This window comes from Falco punctatus, assembly GCF_963210335.1.
Source record: "Falco punctatus genome assembly, chromosome: 4".
In the NCBI taxonomy this organism is placed as follows: domain Eukaryota; kingdom Metazoa; phylum Chordata; class Aves; order Falconiformes; family Falconidae; genus Falco; species Falco punctatus.
This window is the reverse complement of record NC_137583.1, coordinates 50,402,453-50,419,960: the sequence shown is the minus strand read 5'-3', so window position 1 is coordinate 50,419,960 and position 17,508 is coordinate 50,402,453. Positions and strand designations below refer to the sequence as shown.

The following is a 17,508-nucleotide window of genomic DNA, read 5'->3' as shown; positions in this document are numbered from 1 at the left end:
CACCTTTGTTGTGCTAACTATCGCTTTGATTTTTATTATGATACTTCTACTTGCCCTTGTGAATGCACATTATCTTGTAATTATCCTTGTAAACCTTTACTTCTTCTTCTTCTTCTTCTTCTTCTTCTCCTCCTGAAACCAGGGACCATGTCTCTATTCCTTCCTCCTTTCTCTACTCTATCGTTCATGCCACCTCAGAGAACAATTCATAAGTTAGCGATGTTGAGCCACAGGGTGGTGTAAGAGACTGCGCCGGTGAGACCCATCATCGCCACAGCAGAGGTGTTGTCCCAGCATTGCTATGGCAGGAAACTCATGCCATCGCCACAGTGAATGATCTACCTATACGTTGTTAAGGCAGGAAGATAACACCACTGCCACCGCAGAGATTTATCTATACATTGTTAAAGGAGGAGACCGATTGATGCCATGGAGCAATGAGGGGATGCTGATCCTGCAAAACTTAACCAAACCCCTGTGCATGCACCCAGACCTTGGGGTCAGGGGGGTAAAGGTGCTTGGAGGCCCCTGAGGACCATGCTGGGCACGTACACCATTGCTGGGTGGAAGGCGTGGCGAAGCAGAACAGCTTGAAACAACTGTATAAAAGCTGGAAGCAACTAACGTCGGACGGAACATTCCCGCACCAGACTTGGAAACGAATCGGACTGTTGGGACACCACAGCACTGGGGTGTAGCTATTGCTGTGAATTCTTTCTTTCTTCCCTTCTTTTTTCCCTCCTTTTTCTCTCTGTATCTCTCTCTCTCTCTCCCTTGGCATTTGCAGATTTCTTGTTGGGCAAATAAAGTTCCTTGGCTCTTGACTCCGTTTTGAGTCTTAATTCTGTTCCCGAGAATACAGAGAGAACCATGCTCTGGTCACAGACCAGCATGCGACACCCATGCACCTGAAACAGCCAGCAAGGAGTCAGGAAATATTTCTCCTGATGCTGCTGAGGGCTTGCTTATCTTTCATCCTCGTTCTTCACCTTTCTGTCCTTTTTTTCTTTAATCTTCTGGCCGCCAGAAGCCTCTTGCTTCTGTCTTTTGGCGTTTCTTTCCACTTGTGCTGTCACCCCACCCTGCACAGCCAAGTTCTCCCTTCCTGGGCTTTTGGTTTTCACTTGCTGGCCAGAGCCTGCAAACTCGGAGTGATCTGGCACATGTCGGACAAGGGAGCATTTCTCATGCTGCCGCTGACCTGCCCATCCACTGAACAGCAGAGCAGATGCTCTGTGGTCGCTTCAGCAACATGCACTTCCTCCTCCTCCAGAGAGGGGATGGTGAAGCCTTTGACTCCTGTGAGAATCCTTAGGGGACGTCTGCCGGTTGGTTGGCCTCAAGAGGGGCCACAAGGTCAAACTTTACTTTGTGTCAAGCGTGCATAAATGCTTTCCTTTCTTTCTGGCCAATTTTTTAAAGAACGGGTAGAACATACACACACACAGGCAGGCGATTGAGTGGAAGCATGCAAGTGCATTTGGGCCAAAGGATGGCAACCGGTCCTGCCCAGCTCCATGTGCCAGCACATCTCCATCTCACCAGCGCTGAGCGGCTGCAGCCATCACTGCTCCCAGCCCTCGGCCGTGGGGCCAGCCGGCACCAGTGCCATTACCAACGCCACTGCCAACACCAGCAGCACCTCTGCCCCTGTGCCACTGCACCGTCAGCGCTGGCAGCTGGTCCAGGGGCTCCTGTTCTGTCTCCTGCATGGCGGCAGTGCCCAGCAGACCCGCTGGCACATGGTGGTGGTGATGCGGGGCCGGTGTTGCTGTGGGATGGCCACCCTCCCGCTGCGGGCTGGGGCCGGCCGGTATCCAGGGAGTATGCCCACAGCCAGCGGGGCTTCGTGGTGCCATTGCGATGTCACTAGTAACGTGAGCCACTCTTCACCATCTCTTCTTTCTCTCCCGTCCTTCCCAAGGCTGAAGCCCTTAATTAGGAATCTCTTCAGTCACCAATTTTGACAACTTTACAGGGGGTCAGCTTGACCTCACCTTTGTGCACACAAGTCTTACACATGCAGTTCAACACAATATGAGAGTTTAGCACTCACCCAAGAGTCCCCTAATTTGGGAGTTTATATGACAGAGCCAGTGCTGCCTCCCTGCCCACCCGGTGCTCTCTGCTGCAGAGTTGCTTTGGGTTTCCTTGCCCACTCTGTTACGGAGCAGCCAGAGCCGGCAGGCTTCTGAACACTGTGGGATTTCTCCTTTCAGGTCTGGTTGATCTGAATGAGGTGGGCACCTGGGGGGCTGCTCCTATGCCAGCCTAAATGGATATTCCCACGCGCGTGCAGCTGCATTCCAAAGAGCCAGACATGCACATACACACAGAGAGAGTGCCACAATGAATGTGAAAGGCAAAACAGATTGACACAGACAAAGCAATACCTTGACAAGTATCCCTGCAGATGGAACCACTGCTTACACCCATGTGAATGCAGTCCAGGCCTTTCCGGGGTTTCCAGATGTCCTGGTTTCAGTTGGGATAGAGTTAATTTTCTTCTTAGTGGCTAGTACAGTGCTGTGTTTTGCCTGTGATGTGAGAACAATGTTGATAGCCGCACTGATGTTCTTAGTTGTTGCTGGGTAATGTTTATACTAAAGTCAAGGGCTTTTTGGATTCTTGGGCCTTGCCAGCCAGAGGGCTGGGGGAGCACAAGAGACTGGGAAGGGACACAGCCAGGTCAGCTGCCCTGAACCAGCCAAAGAGGTATTCCATACCATGGGACGTCATGCTTGGTCTAGAAAGTAGGAGGGTTAGCTGGGGAGGGATCGTTGCTCGGAGACTGGCTGCGCATCAGTCAGCACGTGGTGAGCAGTTGTACTGTGCATCACTTGGGGGTTTTCTCCCCTTTTCCCTTTTCCTTTGGATTTTACCCTTTTCCCCCACCTTTCCATCCTAATTGTTACTATTATCATTGTTATTACTGATGTTCCTACCTCTTTATTCTGTTTAAATTATTAAATTGTTCTTATCTCAACCCTCAAGTTTTACATTCCTTTCTGATTCTCCTCCCCAGCCCTCCGGATGAGGGGGAGTGAGCAGGCGGCTGCGTGGTGCTTGGTTGCCGGCCGGCATGAAACCATGAGACCAGAGGATGAGGCTACTGAAAGAGAAACACAGCTTCACTCCCTGGATTCATAAGCACAGCGTGTTCGTAGATGCCTCAGATAACAGTCTGGAAATTAAGTCCATGTCATATGTGGGGCTCAAAGCCAAGGCTCCCTCAGCAGTGCCTGGTGCAAGCCTTGGGTCTTTCTAGATCTCTGTTTCCTGGGCCCTGAGAGTCCACGTTCAAGTTCGCTTGCACCTCATACAGACACACACAGGGATCCCACCAGGAGCGGGCCTAAGGCATTCTGTGCTTCCAACTGCCATCCCCAAGGCCCTGAGCCCCGCAGTGACCTGCCTTCCCTTGTTCCACTGCACCCTCATCCTCCTTGCTCAGCAGGCAGAGCTTCAGCCCTTTGCTGTGACCCTTTGTGCCCGACTTGTCTGCCCGCAGCCTGCTTCCTTCGGCAGGTGCCGGGTGTGGAAGTCCTGGCCTTGCACACGAGACTGAAGAGGACTGGCGCCTGGTTAGCCACAGAACTGAAACACTTTATTGCAGGGACTCAGCCAGCTGAGCTCTTCCGCTGAGAGGAGCGCGGGCAGGACAGAGCAGGCCTTTGACACTGAGGCCGCCATTGCATCAGCAGGCATTGCCCCAGCGGGAAATGGTGGTGGTGCGCTGCAGCCAGCCCTGGATCCTCTTTGTCCTGCTGCTCAAACCTTTTCTCCTATTAGGAACTGCACCAACTTGTGCAGCCACGTAAGGAAATCCCACAGCTTCTGCACTGGAAGTGGGCAGGGTATAAACCTTCCTGCTTCTGTTGGTGTTGGCCTGTGAACGGGAGTGGAGGTGAAGGCTGGCTGCGGCCTTGCAGTAGTCGCTACTGCTGTGTGCAGGCCCATCTGTTCCAGGATCCAGTTGTAGAAGTGCTGGGTGGAGGTGTAGACTCCGGGCTTCTTTGCTCTCGCACAGCCCATCCCCCAGCTGATCAGGCCAACAAGCCAGAAGTAGTCAGCGCTCTTGTCTTGGCACACAAGAGGCCCACCGCTGTCCCCCTGCAGCAGAGGAGAAAGGATGAAGGGGTTGTTGGGTGGCCACCGTCAGCCCAGTGGCTGGCTCCTTCCCTCTCGTGGCACTTCCAGAGCTGTATTTAGTGGCCAGCCAAGCTCTGGAGAAGCTTGCCTGGGAGGGGGCGGTGGGCCTGTAAGGCAGGGCTCGCTCTCCCTGCGGCACACTTGTCCTGCAGGTGCTGCAGAAGGATGTTGCACGTTTGGGATGGTGAAGCTCTGGGCTGCCAAGGGCACTGGGTGGGCTTTGTGGACATAGTGCCAGGCCTCTGGGACAAGGCAGGCAGGCCCTGGGCAAAGGCGTGCAAAAGGGGAAGGGGGGTAAGGCCCTCAGCAGTGGGACACAGCAATGGGAGTGTGAGTGGCCAGGAAAAGCCCGTGACGGTGCAGGTTTGGGCAGTTGTGGCAGGGCTGCCCGTGCTGCCGGGGCTTGGCTTGTAGCACGCTCCTACCTGGCAGGTGTCGATGCCACCCTGTGGATAGCCAGCACAGATGTTGTGGGTGTGGATGGCCCCTTTGTACCAGCCGCTGCTGTTACAGACCCCGGCATCAATGAGGTGGACCTGGGCCTCCTGCAGCACATATGCCGATCCTCCATCTGTGAAGAGCACAGAAAGAAATGAACACCCAGCAGCTCATTGCCAGTTCTCCTTCCCTGCGTGACTAAAGCCCTATCCCGGGGCTCGGCTTTGCATGTGGGGAGGCGCTGGACCGCTCCTTCCTTTCTGCCTTGCTCTGGGTCAGTGGCTCACGCCCCCCTCTCTAAGAGGCATACGTCCCCACAGCCTGATTCTGGCTTTCGCCTCTGCCATTGAGGAAGAGCAACCTGCCTCCCCAAGCTGGCCAAGCTTGCACTCGCAACGTGACTACATTTTGGGAGCTCACCTCTTGCAGTCCTGGCACCCCAGCCACTGACGTAGCACTCTGTCAGCTCCGAGACTCTCAGTGAGGCATCGGGCACGCAGGCAAGCTGTACATAGCTGTTGCACTGGACAGGCTGCTCCAGTTCCAGCAAGGCAATGTCGTTCCTCTGTGTGATATTATTGAAGTGCTGGTGAACCAGCAGCTGCTTGATGTTGCGCGCCTGGGCCTCAGGTCCCAGCTGGGTCAGCCGGGTGGCACCTACCACCACCTGCCACATGGTGATGTTCCTGGAAGGCAGATGGAGAGAGGGCTCAGAGGGAGCAGAGCCACATGCTGCAGCAGCACAGCAGTCGCCCTGCCTTCTGCTTGGCAAGGCAGAGAGGAAAGCAGTGCTTGGGAGGGTGCGACAGACCACATGCTCCTTGGGCTCAAGCAGTGTCGAGCTGGAGGCTGCTGGGAAGCAGTGGCACAAGCTCAGCCTTCTCCTGAGCAGCCTCTCAGGTGGCTGCGGAGTGCCCAGGCACTGGGCGTACTGCAGGGCAACAGGACATGCCGCAGCACGTGCTGCTGTGCTCAGGGCACCTGCTAGAGTGTGGGGCTAGCTCCGATCCCTGGTCCTCCTTACCTGGCCTCGATGAAGCAGTGGGCTGATGTGAGGACCCACTGTGGGCTGATGAGGGAGCCCCCGCAGATGTGCGCCGTGCCTCCTTCCAGGGGAGCCTCGATGCTGACGATCCAAGGCCAGGCCCCTGGCTGGGCATCTCTGCCACCCACAACGCGCGACATGCCGTAGTGAAAAGCCGCAGGCCGAAGGCCGCAGGTGCCTCTGTAACCAGAAACTCCATTCTGCTTAGCTCCATGCAAGCTTGCGCCATTCCGGCTAAAGGCCAGCCATCTTCCCTCCCCTCAAGGCATGGCCAGAAGGGCCGAGGAAACCCGTGGGCTGTGTGCCCACTCCCCTTTCCCCGCTTTCTGCTTCAGCCCGTAGATGAGCTGTGCTGGCAGCCTGGGTGATGGCAAGGAGCTGAGCCTCCCACATGGCCTTCAAGAGCCACTGGGGTGGCCATGGGGGACAAGCAGGACCCCTCCAGAGAAGCTCACAAGGGTTGCCCAATCTCCCCCCCAGAGCCTCGGGCCACTTACCCACAGCTATCCCATGTGCCGTGCACAGGACAGCACATGGCCAGCAGGACAACGAGGAGGAGGAGAACATCCATCACTACCAGCAACATGTGGCAGCTGCAAGAACGAGGGCTTGTCACCACCAGTGTGGCTGCCGACGTACTGCCTGCAGGATTCCTGTTGCCTGGGGTTCTCTTGGATGCGGGGCTGATGTCACAGAGTGCCTGGTTCCAGGTGCTGGGCGTGGTGGCGGTGGGGGAGGGACGGGTGGCAACAGGAGGGGTTCCAAGCAGGACTGGAGGCAGAAGCTGGGATTGCACACCCCCGACAGAGCCTTGTGGCATGCCCTGCTTGCACGATCAGGGTGGGCAGGCCCCGTGGCAGGCAGCAGCGCCTGGCTCCCAGCTCTGCCTGCTAACAGCTCACAGGGCAGCACCCAGCGTGGCCTCGCAGCCTCTTTGGGAAGTTCCCTGCCGCCCTGCTCTCTGCAGCCCTGTGCCACCGGCTGCTTCCCAATAAACAGACACACAACAAAGAACACAATGACTACAGCAGCATGCGCGTGCTTGGGTGTTGAAGAGCCAATCTTTTGATGGCCGTGGCAGGCAAGCAGTGCTGGGCAAGCCAAATAAGCCAAGCACAGCCCAGCGACGTCAACCTTCCTGCACAAAACACAGTGAAATGCAGGTGCAGCACACTCCTCACTGGCGATGTCAGCCACAGCAACGCGCTCTGGCAGGCGTCGTGTCCTTGCTGTCTGTGAGTTGGATTGCTGTTCTGGGCACACACTGACCATGGCACTTGTGGCAAGGGCAATCGTTGTGAAGCTCTAGGGAGAGAAGGATGCTCCTGCTCTCAAACCTACATGCAATCGTTGTCCGTGGCTTTGGTGAATCCTGCATCAGCCTTGTCTCATCAGTCTGCCTTCTGCCGCTGACTGAAGGAGCCTTGCTCACTCACCTGCTGGAGTGCAGGAGAGAAGCAGGAGCCAGGCATGTGCATTGCATTTGCACAGCAGGGCTAGGTCCCTGGAGGGTCGAGGGCAATGGCTTGAAGGATGGCAGCCTCCAAGCTTGTGAAAGGTGCGGCAGCTGCCTGCTGCCATCCTGGCTTCTGTGGCGAGGCATAAGGCGCACAGCGGAGGGAGCAACCGGGTCCCGAGGAGGAGGAGCGGGCAGGCTCTGTCTGAAAGTGGAAGAGCTGCTCTCAAGGCCCTTGAGGCGCAGCAGGGCTTCCTAGGCCCCAGAACTGGCCTCCAAGCAAGCGGGCTCAAGGCTGCTTTGTGTTTTGAAAAGGGACCGGCTGCCGGTTCCCATGTGTCTGCTGAGAGCAGGCAGAAGGCGGCCTTGGAGATGACAACTTGTCTGCTGGGGAAACCCTGCTCTTTCAGCACCAGTTTTGGCAGGTGGCTAGCGGGGAATGCCGTCAGAGGTGGCCACACTTCACAGACGCTTGAAGGAAGAGATTGGGGTCATTTGGCGGAGAGGACTCTGGCAGAGACAGCAGTTCCCAGGCAAGGCCATCAGTAATGGCACACAAGACCAAGGTGACCTAGCTAACAACACCCAAAGACCATGTGTGTTGACAGATGGGGCAAACCTGGGAGCAAAGGGGGGAAAAAATAACTGGGGTTGGCCCCGTCTCTGGGAGGAGAGCAGGGCTGAGAGAGGCAGCACTCAGGGAAGATGAGGGGCACGTATAAGCACGGCAAATGGAGAGAAGGGGGGATCAAGGAGCCAGGATTCAGGCATGTGGATGTCCTACAGTGTCAGCCAACGTGCTTGCTCAGCCCCAGCATCCCCACCTTGCAAGAGGAGCAGGCCTGCCAACCACTGGCCACCTCTCCACCTCCCAGAGGCAGGAAGGACTTGGAGGTGCTTGAGCATGCATGCCCTCAGCTGCTGCCCACCTAGGCATGCCCCCCCTGCGGGAGCTGCAGAAGGGCCTGCCTCTGAAGCTGCCAGGACCGTCCTTCTCTTGCTCTGTGCTTGGGCCGTGGCAAGCCATGGTGCTGCAGCTCCCAGCTCTGTTCCTACCCAGGACTGCAGGGCATGCCTCCAGCTGAACTTTGATCTCTGGAAACATGGGCATGCCCTTTGCTTCCTCTTGATCATGCAGTGAAAGGAGTTCTTATGGCTCTGTGGATGATGCTGGAGCATGCTTCCTCCCCAAACAAGTCCGGCTTTCTGTCCAGAGGCCTCAGGTGCTCCTCGTAGCACAGAGCGCAACTCCTCTGCACTCCTAGCAGGCTTGGTGCGGCAAATGAAGAGACGGGACGCAGCTTGATGCAAGCAAGTTGTCCATTTATTAGTGATTTTCTTACACATATATACGTTTCTACCTTCTACATATTACACACTGATTGGTTAAATCTTAAGCGTAAAAAACACTGATTGGTTGATATTTAAGGCACACCGTTAGAACAATAGGAGCTTATTGGTTTACCTTGACATAGCAACAATTTCTATTCCAAAGTTAGGGGGTTTCTTTCTAGGCGGCTTTCTTGATTAGCCAAGTTACATATCGGCGCTAAGCGTTCCCTTATCTGGCTACTTGTTTCTCTGTCCGTCTGGTTGCCTCCTCAACAGTAACGGCTCAGGGGTCTGCAGTTAGCTTGTTCCTTTGTTCCCAGGGCTAGTGCCCTACAAGTTCTAACAAGACTCTATTCATCAGGCTATCAGTACTTGGACTCTTGTCCTTGAGGCCCTGTCCTACAGATAAATCCAAGTTCCAGGAAAAGGAGAATACTGTCTTAACCGGAACAACAGCAATGGAATTTTTGTGGGTCACAGAGTGTGTAACTAGACATTTAAATATGGAAATCTTTGTATTATTCCAGGCTGTCGACCTATTAATTGTTCAACTTATAACCAGTCTCTTCATGTCGAGGGGGACATGTTATGGTGTTTGTAAAGCAACACCACCAATGGAAAAGTTATCTCTCGCAGGCTAAGTTGGGCACGGGTCCATGAACTGGACATACAAAACTATTTGATAACTTTTGGTCTAGTAGCAATCTTAGTGGAGCTAAGGTATTAAGGGAACCTGACCCTTGGACTTGTGCCATCCGTGGCATAACTAACCACACAGTTACCGTTAAGTGTAACTATAGTAGGCCCGTAGGAGCATGGAAATGTGATCTTTGGATTAAAGGGGAAAAGGCAAATAATTGAATTAAGCACCCTTTGGCTTAAAAGATACCACTTATTTTGAAACTCCATGTAATTCCGATGTAAGGCGCGAAGGAGATGGACCATTTATAAATGGAACTCTGACCCTGAAAGGTCATTATTGGATTTGTGGTCATCATGCCTATCGAAAATTGCCAAATCATTGGAGTGGAACATGTTCTGTGGGTTATATGCGCCCCTTCTGTTGCCTGCTACCAGAGGAAAATGGAGACAGTTTGGGAGTTAGGAGATATGATGACCTTAATCGACATCGGCGGTCCATTGACACTTCTGTAACAGGTGGTAGTGATCAAACTTGGGGCCAAGAGAAGTGGACCCCTCAACGTATCATAAAACACTGTGGACCTGCCACATGGAACCCCAATGAGTGGCTCAGCGGTGCTCGAGAACCTATCTATAATCTAAATCGCATTATTCCATTGCAAGTTGTGCTGCAGATCATTACTAACGAGACAGCACATGCCCTTGGCCTATTGGCAGATCAGGCTACACAAATGCAAACATATGCAGCATCGCACGGTTCTTGATGACCTGCTAGCCAAAGAAGGAGGTGTTTGTGGTAAACTAAATGATTCTAATTGCTGCTTAAAAATTGATGATAGTGGCAAAAATGTTGAACGGGTTACTGCAGGAATATGAAAGCTGGCCCGTGTTCCTGTCCAGACATGGAAAGGCTGGGACATTGACATGTTTTCCTGGCTCCCTGGTGGTCCATGAGTTAAGCGAACCCTATTTTATTTGTTATGTGGTCTTGCCATGCTGATGTTTTTACCCTGTATCATTCCATGTTTTATACAATTGATTCAACATGTTGTAGCTAAGATGCATTTTATAACTACTGTCTGTGTTTAACGCTGTTTACACTCTGTTTATACTCTCAACTTATAAACTCAGAGTTTATACCATATTAACACTGTTCAACGGTGTTAAACAAATTCGTGCTGTGCACCAAACTACACCATCAGTAATACAGATTGTATAGTGTTATTGCTTATTTTCTTTTACCTAAATTGGCGACCGAAGTTCCTAGACCCAGACGGTACATGCGCATTAAGCTAAAGGGGGCGTGGAAATCTATTTTCCTACTGCGTATCCTGACCGCGACTTTAGCAAAGCAGGGCAGCAGACTGCTTTAACCACGAGGACTGCAATTGCTTCGCTTTGTGTCGTTGAATTTGCAGGAAATAATGGAATACCTGTATGTTCTTGTACCAATTTATTTTGCCACCTTTGTTGTGCTAACTATCGCTTTGATTTTTATTATGATACTTCTACTTGCCCTTGTGAATGCACATTATCTTGTAATTATCCTTGTAAACCTTTACTTCTTCTTCTTCTTCTTCTTCTTCTTCTTCTCCTCCTGAAACCAGGGACCATGTCTCTATTCCTTCCTCCTTTCTCTACTCTATCGTTCATGCCACCTCAGAGAACAATTCATAAGTTAGCAATGTTGAGCCACAGGGTGGTGTAAGAGACTGCGCCGGTGAGACCCATCATCGCCACAGCAGAGGTGTTGTCCCAACATTGCTATGGCAGGAAACTCATGCCCTCGCCACAGTGAATGATCTACCTATACGTTGTTAAGGCAGGAAGATAACACCACTGCCACCGCAGAGATTTATCTATACATTGTTAAAGGAGGAGACCGATTGATGCCATGGAGCAATGAGGGGATGCTGATCCTGCAAAACTTAACCAAACCCCTGTGCATGCACCCAGACCTTGGGGTCAGGGGGGTAAAGGTGCTTGGAGGCCCCTGAGGACCATGCTGGGCACGTACACCATTGCTGGGTGGAAGGCGTGGCGAAGCAGAACAGCTTGAAACAACTGTATAAAAGCTGGAAGCAACTAACGTCGGACGGAACATTCCCGCACCAGACTTGGAAACGAATCAGACTGTTGGGACACCACAGCACTGGGGTGTAGCTATTGCTGTGAATTCTTTCTTTCTTCCCTTCTTTTTTCCCTCCTTTTTCTCTCTGTATCTCTCTCTCTCTCTCCCTTGGCATTTGCAGATTTCTTGTTGGGCAAATAAAGTTCCTTGGCTCTTGACTCCGTTTTGAGTCTTAATTCTGTTCCCGAGAATACAGAGAGAACCATGCTCTGGTCACAGACCAGCATGCGACACCCATGCACCTGAAACAGGCAGCAAGGAGTCAGGAAATATTTCTCCTGATGCTGCTGAGGGCTTGCTTATCTTTCATCCTCGTTCTTCACCTTTCTGTCCTTTTTTTCTTTAATCTTCTGGCCGCCAGAAGCCTCTTGCTTCTGTCTTTTGGCGTTTCTTTCCACTTGTGCTGTCACCCCACCTTGCACAGCCAAGTTCTCCCTTCCTGGGCTTTTGGTCTTCACTTGCTGTCCAGAGCCTGCAAACTCGGAGTGATCTGGCACATGTCGGACAAGGGAGCATTTCTCATGCTGCCGCTGACCTGCCCATCCACTGAACAGCAGAGCAGATGCTCTGTGGTCGCTTCAGCAACATGCACTTCCTCCTCCTCCAGAGAGGGGATGGTGAAGCCTTTGACTCCTGTGAGAATCCTTAGGGGACGTCTGCCGGTTGGTTGGCCTCAAGAGGGGCCACAAGGTCAAACTTTACTTTGTGTCAAGCGTGCATAAATGCTTTCCTTTCTTTCTGGCCAATTTTTTAAAGAACGGGTAGAACATACACACACACAGGCAGGCGATTGAGTGGAAGCATGCAAGTGCATTTGGGCCAAAGGATGGCAACCGGTCCTGCCCAGCTCCATGTGCCAGCACATCTCCATCTCACCAGCGCTGAGCGGCTGCAGCCATCACTGCTCCCAGCCCTCGGCCGTGGGGCCAGCCGGCACCAGTGCCATTACCAACGCCACTGCCAACACCAGCAGCACCTCTGCCCCTGTGCCACTGCACCGTCAGCGCTGGCAGCTGGTCCAGGGGCTCCTGTTCTGTCTCCTGCATGGCGGCAGTGCCCAGCAGACCCGCTGGCACATGGTGGTGGTGATGCGGGGCCGGTGTTGCTGTGGGATGGCCACCCTCCCGCTGCGGGCTGGGGCCGGCCGGTATCCAGGGAGTATGCCCACAGCCAGCGGGGCTTCGTGGTGCCATTGCGATGTCACTAGTAACGTGAGCCACTCTTCACCATCTCTTCTTTCTCTCCCGTCCTTCCCAAGGCTGAAGCCCTTAATTAGGAATCTCTTCAGTCACCAATTTTGACAACTTTACAGGGGGTCAGCTTGACCTCACCTTTGTGCACACAAGTCTTACACATGCAGTTCAACACAATATGAGAGTTTAGCACTCACTCAAGAGTCCCCTAATTTGGGAGTTTATATGACAGAGCCAGTGCTGCCTCCCTGCCCACCCGGTGCTCTCTGCTGCAGAGTTGCTTTGGGTTTCCTTGCCCACTCTGTTACGGAGCAGCCAGAGCCGGCAGGCTTCTGAACACTGTGGGATTTCTCCTTTCAGGTCTGGTTGATCTGAATGAGGTGGGCACCTGGGGGGCTGCTCCTATGCCAGCCTAAATGGATATTCCCACGCGCGTGCAGCTGCATTCCAAAGAGCCAGACATGCACATACACACAGAGAGAGTGCCACAATGAATGTGAAAGGCAAAACAGATTGACACAGACAAAGCAATACCTTGACAAGTATCCCTGCAGATGGAACCACTGCTTACACCCATGTGAATGCAGTCCAGGCCTTTCCGGGGTTTCCAGATGTCCTGGTTTCAGTTGGGATAGAGTTAATTTTCTTCTTAGTGGCTAGTACAGTGCTGTGTTTTGCCTGTGATGTGAGAACAATGTTGATAGCCGCACTGATGTTCTTAGTTGTTGCTGGGTAATGTTTATACTAAAGTCAAGGGCTTTTTGGATTCTTGGGCCTTGCCAGCCAGAGGGCTGGGGGAGCACAAGAGACTGGGAAGGGACACAGCCAGGTCAGCTGCCCTGAACCAGCCAAAGAGGTATTCCATACCATGGGACGTCATGCTTGGTCTAGAAAGTAGGAGGGTTAGCTGGGGAGGAATCGTTGCTCGGAGACTGGCTGCGCATCAGTCAGCACGTGGTGAGCAGTTGTACTGTGCATCACTTGGGGGTTTTCTCCCCTTCTCCCTTTTCCTTTGGATTTTACCCTTTTCCCCCACCTTTCCATCCTAATTGTTACTATTATCATTGTTATTACTGATGTTCCTACCTCTTTATTCTGTTTAAATTATTAAATTGTTCTTATCTCAACCCTCAAGTTTTACATTCCTTTCTGATTCTCCTCCCCAGCCCTCCGGATGAGGGGGAGTGAGCAGGCGGCTGCGTGGTGCTTGGTTGCCGGCCGGCATGAAACCATGAGACCAGAGGATGAGGCTACTGAAAGAGAAACACAGCTTCACTCCCTGGATTCATAAGCACAGCATGTTTGTAGATGCCTCAGATAAAAGTCTGGAAATTAAGTCCATGTCATATGTGGGGCTCAAAGCCAAGGCTCCCTCAGCAGTGCCTGGTGCAAGCCTTGGGTCTTTCTAGATCTCTGTTTCCTGGGCCCTGAGAGTCCACGTTCAAGTTCGCTTGCGCCTCATACAGACACACACAGGGATCCCACCAGGAGCGGGCCTAAGGCATTCTGTGCTTCCAACTGCCATCCCCAAGGCCCTGAGCCCCGCAGTGACCTGCCTTCCCTTATTCCACTGCACCCTCATCCTCCTTGCTCAGCAGGCAGAGCTTCAGCCCTTTGCTGTGACCCTTTGTGCCCGACTTGTCTGCCCGCAGCCTGCTTCCTTCGGCAGGTGCCGGGTGTGGAAGTCCTGGCCTTGCACACGAGACTGAAGAGGACTGGCGCCTGGTTAGCCACAGAACTGAAACACTTTATTGCAGGGACTCAGCCAGCTGAGCTCTTCCGTTGAGAGGAGCGCGGGCAGGACAGAGCAGGCCTTTGACACTGAGGCCGCCATTGCATCAGCAGGCATTGCCCCAGCGGGAAATGGTGGTGGTGCGCTGCAGCCAGCCCTGGATCCTCTTTGTCCTGCTGCTCAAACCTTTTCTCCTATTAGGAACTGCACCAACTTGTGCAGCCACGTAAGGAAATCCCACAGCTTCTGCACTGGAAGTGGGCAGGGTATAAACCTTCCTGCTTCTGTTGGTGTTGGCCTGTGAACGGGGGTGGAGGTGAAGGCTGGCTGCGGCCTTGCAGTAGTCGCTACTGCTGTGTGCAGGCCCATCTGTTCCAGGATCCAGTTGTAGAAGTGCTGGGTGGAGGTGTAGACTCCGGGCTTCTTTGCTCTCGCACAGCCCATCCCCCAGCTGGTCAGGCCAACAAGCCAGAAGTAGTCAGCGCTCTTGTCTTGGCACACAAGAGGCCCACCGCTGTCCCCCTGCAGCAGAGGAGAAAGGATGAAGGGGTTGTTGGGTGGCCACCGTCAGCCCAGTGGCTGGCTCCTTCCCTCTCGTGGCACTTCCAGAGCTGTATTTAGTGGCCAGCCAAGCTCTGGAGAAGCTTGCCTGGGAGGGGGCGGTGGGCCTGTAAGGCAGGGCTCGCTCTCCCTGCGGCACACTTGTCCTGCAGGTGCTGCAGAAGGATGTTGCACGTTTGGGATGGTGAAGCTCTGGGCTGCCAAGGGCACTGGGTGGGCTTTGTGGACATAGTGCCAGGCCTCTGGGACAAGGCAGGCAGGCCCTGGGCAAAGGCGTGCAAAAGGGGAAGGGGGGTAAGGCCCTCAGCAGTGGGACACAGCAATGGGAGTGTGAGTGGCCAGGACAAGCCCGTGACGGTGCAGGTTTGGGCAGTTGTGGCAGGACTGCCCGTGCTGCCGGGGCTTGGCTTGTAGCACGCTCCTACCTGGCAGGTGTCGATGCCACCCTGCGGATAGCCAGCACAGATGTTGTGGGTGTGGATGGCCCCTTTGTACCAGCCGCTGCTGTTACAGACCCCGGCATCAATGAGGTGGACCTGGGCCTCCTGCAGCACATATGCCGATCCTCCATCTGTGAAGAGCACAGAAAGAAATGAACACCCAGCAGCTCATTGCCAGTTCTCCTTCCCTGCGTGACTGAAGCCCTATCCCGGGGCTCGGCTTTGCATGTGGGGAGGCGCTGGACCGCTCCTTCCTTTCTGCCTTGCTCTGGGTCAGTGGCTCACGCCCCCCTCTCTAAGAGGCATACGTCCCCACAGCCTGATTCTGGCTTTCGCCTCTGCCGTCAGGAAGAGCAACCTGCCTCCCCAAGCTGGCCAAGCTTGCACTCGCAACGTGACTACATTTTGGGAGCTCACCTCTTGCAGTCCTGGCACCCCAGCCACTGACGTAGCACTCTGTCAGCTCCGAGACTCTCAGTGAGGCATCGGGCACGCAGGCAAGCTGTACATAGCTGTTGCACTGGACAGGCTGCTCCAGTTCCAGCAAGGCAATGTCGTTCCTCCGTGTGATATTATTGAAGTGCTGGTGAACCAGCAGCTGCTTGATGTTGCGCGCCTGGGCCTCAGGTCCCAGCTGGGTCAGCCGGGTGGCACCTACCACCACCTGCCACATGGTGATGTTCCTGGAAGGCAGATGGAGAGAGGGCTCAGAGGGAGCAGAGCCACATGCTGCAGCAGCACAGCAGTCGCCCTGCCTTCTGCTTGGCAAGGCAGAGAGGAAAGCAGTGCTTGGGAGGGTGCGACAGACCACATGCTCCTTGGGCTCAAGCAGTGTCGAGCTGGAGGCTGCTGGGAAGCAGTGGCACAAGCTCAGCCTTCTCCTGAGCAGCCTCTCAGGTGGCTGCGGAGTGCCCAGGCACTGGGCGTACTGCAGGGCAACAGGACATGCCGCAGCACGTGCTGCTGTGCTCAGGGCACCTGCTAGAGTGTGGGGCTAGCTCCGATCCCTGGTCCTCCTTACCTGGCCTCGATGAAGCAGTGGGCTGATGTGAGGACCCACTGTGGGCTGATGAGGGAGCCCCCGCAGATGTGCGCCGTGCCTCCTTCCAGGGGAGCCTCGATGCTGACGATCCAAGGCCAGGCCCCTGGCTGGGCATCTCTGCCACCCACAACGCGCGACATGCCGTAGTGAAAAGCCGCAGGCCGAAGGCCGCAGGTGCCTCTGTAACCAGAAACTCCATTCTGCTTAGCTCCATGCAAGCTTGCGCCATTCCGGCTAAAGGCCAGCCATCTTCCCTCCCCTCAAGGCATGGCCAGAAGGGCCGAGGAAACCCGTGGGCTGTGTGCCCACTCCCCTTTCCCCGCTTTCTGCTTCAGCCCGTAGATGAGCTGTGCTGGCAGCCTGGGTGATGGCAAGGAGCTGAGCCTCCCACATGGCCTTCAAGAGCCACTGGGGTGGCCATGGGGGACAAGCAGGACCCCTCCAGAGAAGCTCACAAGGGTTGCCCAATCTCCCCCCCAGAGCCTCGGGCCACTTACCCACAGCTATCCCATGTGCCGTGCACAGGACAGCACATGGCCAGCAGGACAACGAGGAGGAGGAGAACATCCATCACTACCAGCAACATGTGGCAGCTGCAAGAACGAGGGCTTGTCACCACCAGTGTGGCTGCCGACGTACTGCCTGCAGGATTCCTGTTGCCTGGGGTTCTCTTGGATGCGGGGCTGATGTCACAGAGTGCCTGGTTCCAGGTGCTGGGCGTGGTGGCGGTGGGGGAGGGACGGGTGGCAACAGGAGGGGTTCCAAGCAGGACTGGAGGCAGAAGCTGGGATTGCACACCCCCGACAGAGCCTTGTGGCATGCCCTGCTTGCACGATCAGGGTGGGCAGGCCCCGTGGCAGGCAGCAGCGCCTGGCTCCCAGCTCTGCCTGCTAACAGCTCACAGGGCAGCACCCAGCGTGGCCTCGCAGCCTCTTTGGGAAGTTCCCTGCCGCCCTGCTCTCTGCAGCCCTGTGCCACCGGCTGCTTCCCAATAAACAGACACACAACAAAGAACACAATGACTACAGCAGCATGCGCGTGCTTGGGTGTTGAAGAGCCAATCTTTTGATGGCTGTGGCAGGCAAGCAGTGCTGGGCAAGCCAAATAAGCCAAGCACAGCCCAGTGACGTCAACCTTCCTGCACAAAGCACAGTGAAATGCAGGTGCAGCACACTCCTCACTGGCGATGTCAGCCACAGCAACGCGCTCTGGCAGGCGTCGTGTCCTTGCTGTCTGTGAGTTGGATTGCTGTTCTGGGCACACACTGACCATGGCACTTGTGGCAAGGGCAATCGTTGTGAAGCTCTAGGGAGAGAAGGATGCTCCTGCTCTCAAACCTACATG

General features: G+C 54.5%; 2 protein-coding genes across 2 annotated transcripts; both read right to left on the bottom strand.

The window, feature by feature from the left end:
* Window positions 1-965: 965 nt before the first annotated feature.
* Window positions 966-8,830, bottom strand: LOC308063674 (acrosin-like; the record flags this gene model as incomplete). Its single annotated transcript, XM_080386975.1, has 4 exons — window positions 5,615-8,830; window positions 5,011-5,276; window positions 4,469-4,723; window positions 966-1,156 (listed from the first exon to the last, which is right to left on the bottom strand). Exons 1-4 carry the CDS (start codon window positions 5,773-5,775, stop codon window positions 966-968), a joined length of 873 nt encoding a protein of 290 aa, XP_080243101.1. The 5' UTR covers window positions 5,776-8,830.
* A 4,887-nt stretch (window positions 8,831-13,717) lies between these two features.
* Window positions 13,718-17,218, bottom strand: LOC308062771 (acrosin-like). Its single transcript, XM_080384687.1, has 4 exons — window positions 16,144-17,218; window positions 15,540-15,805; window positions 15,108-15,253; window positions 13,718-14,643 (listed from the first exon to the last, which is right to left on the bottom strand). Exons 1-4 carry the CDS (start codon window positions 16,302-16,304, stop codon window positions 14,302-14,304), a joined length of 915 nt encoding a protein of 304 aa, XP_080240813.1. The 5' UTR covers window positions 16,305-17,218; the 3' UTR covers window positions 13,718-14,301.
* Between the last annotated feature and the right edge of the window lie 290 nt (window positions 17,219-17,508).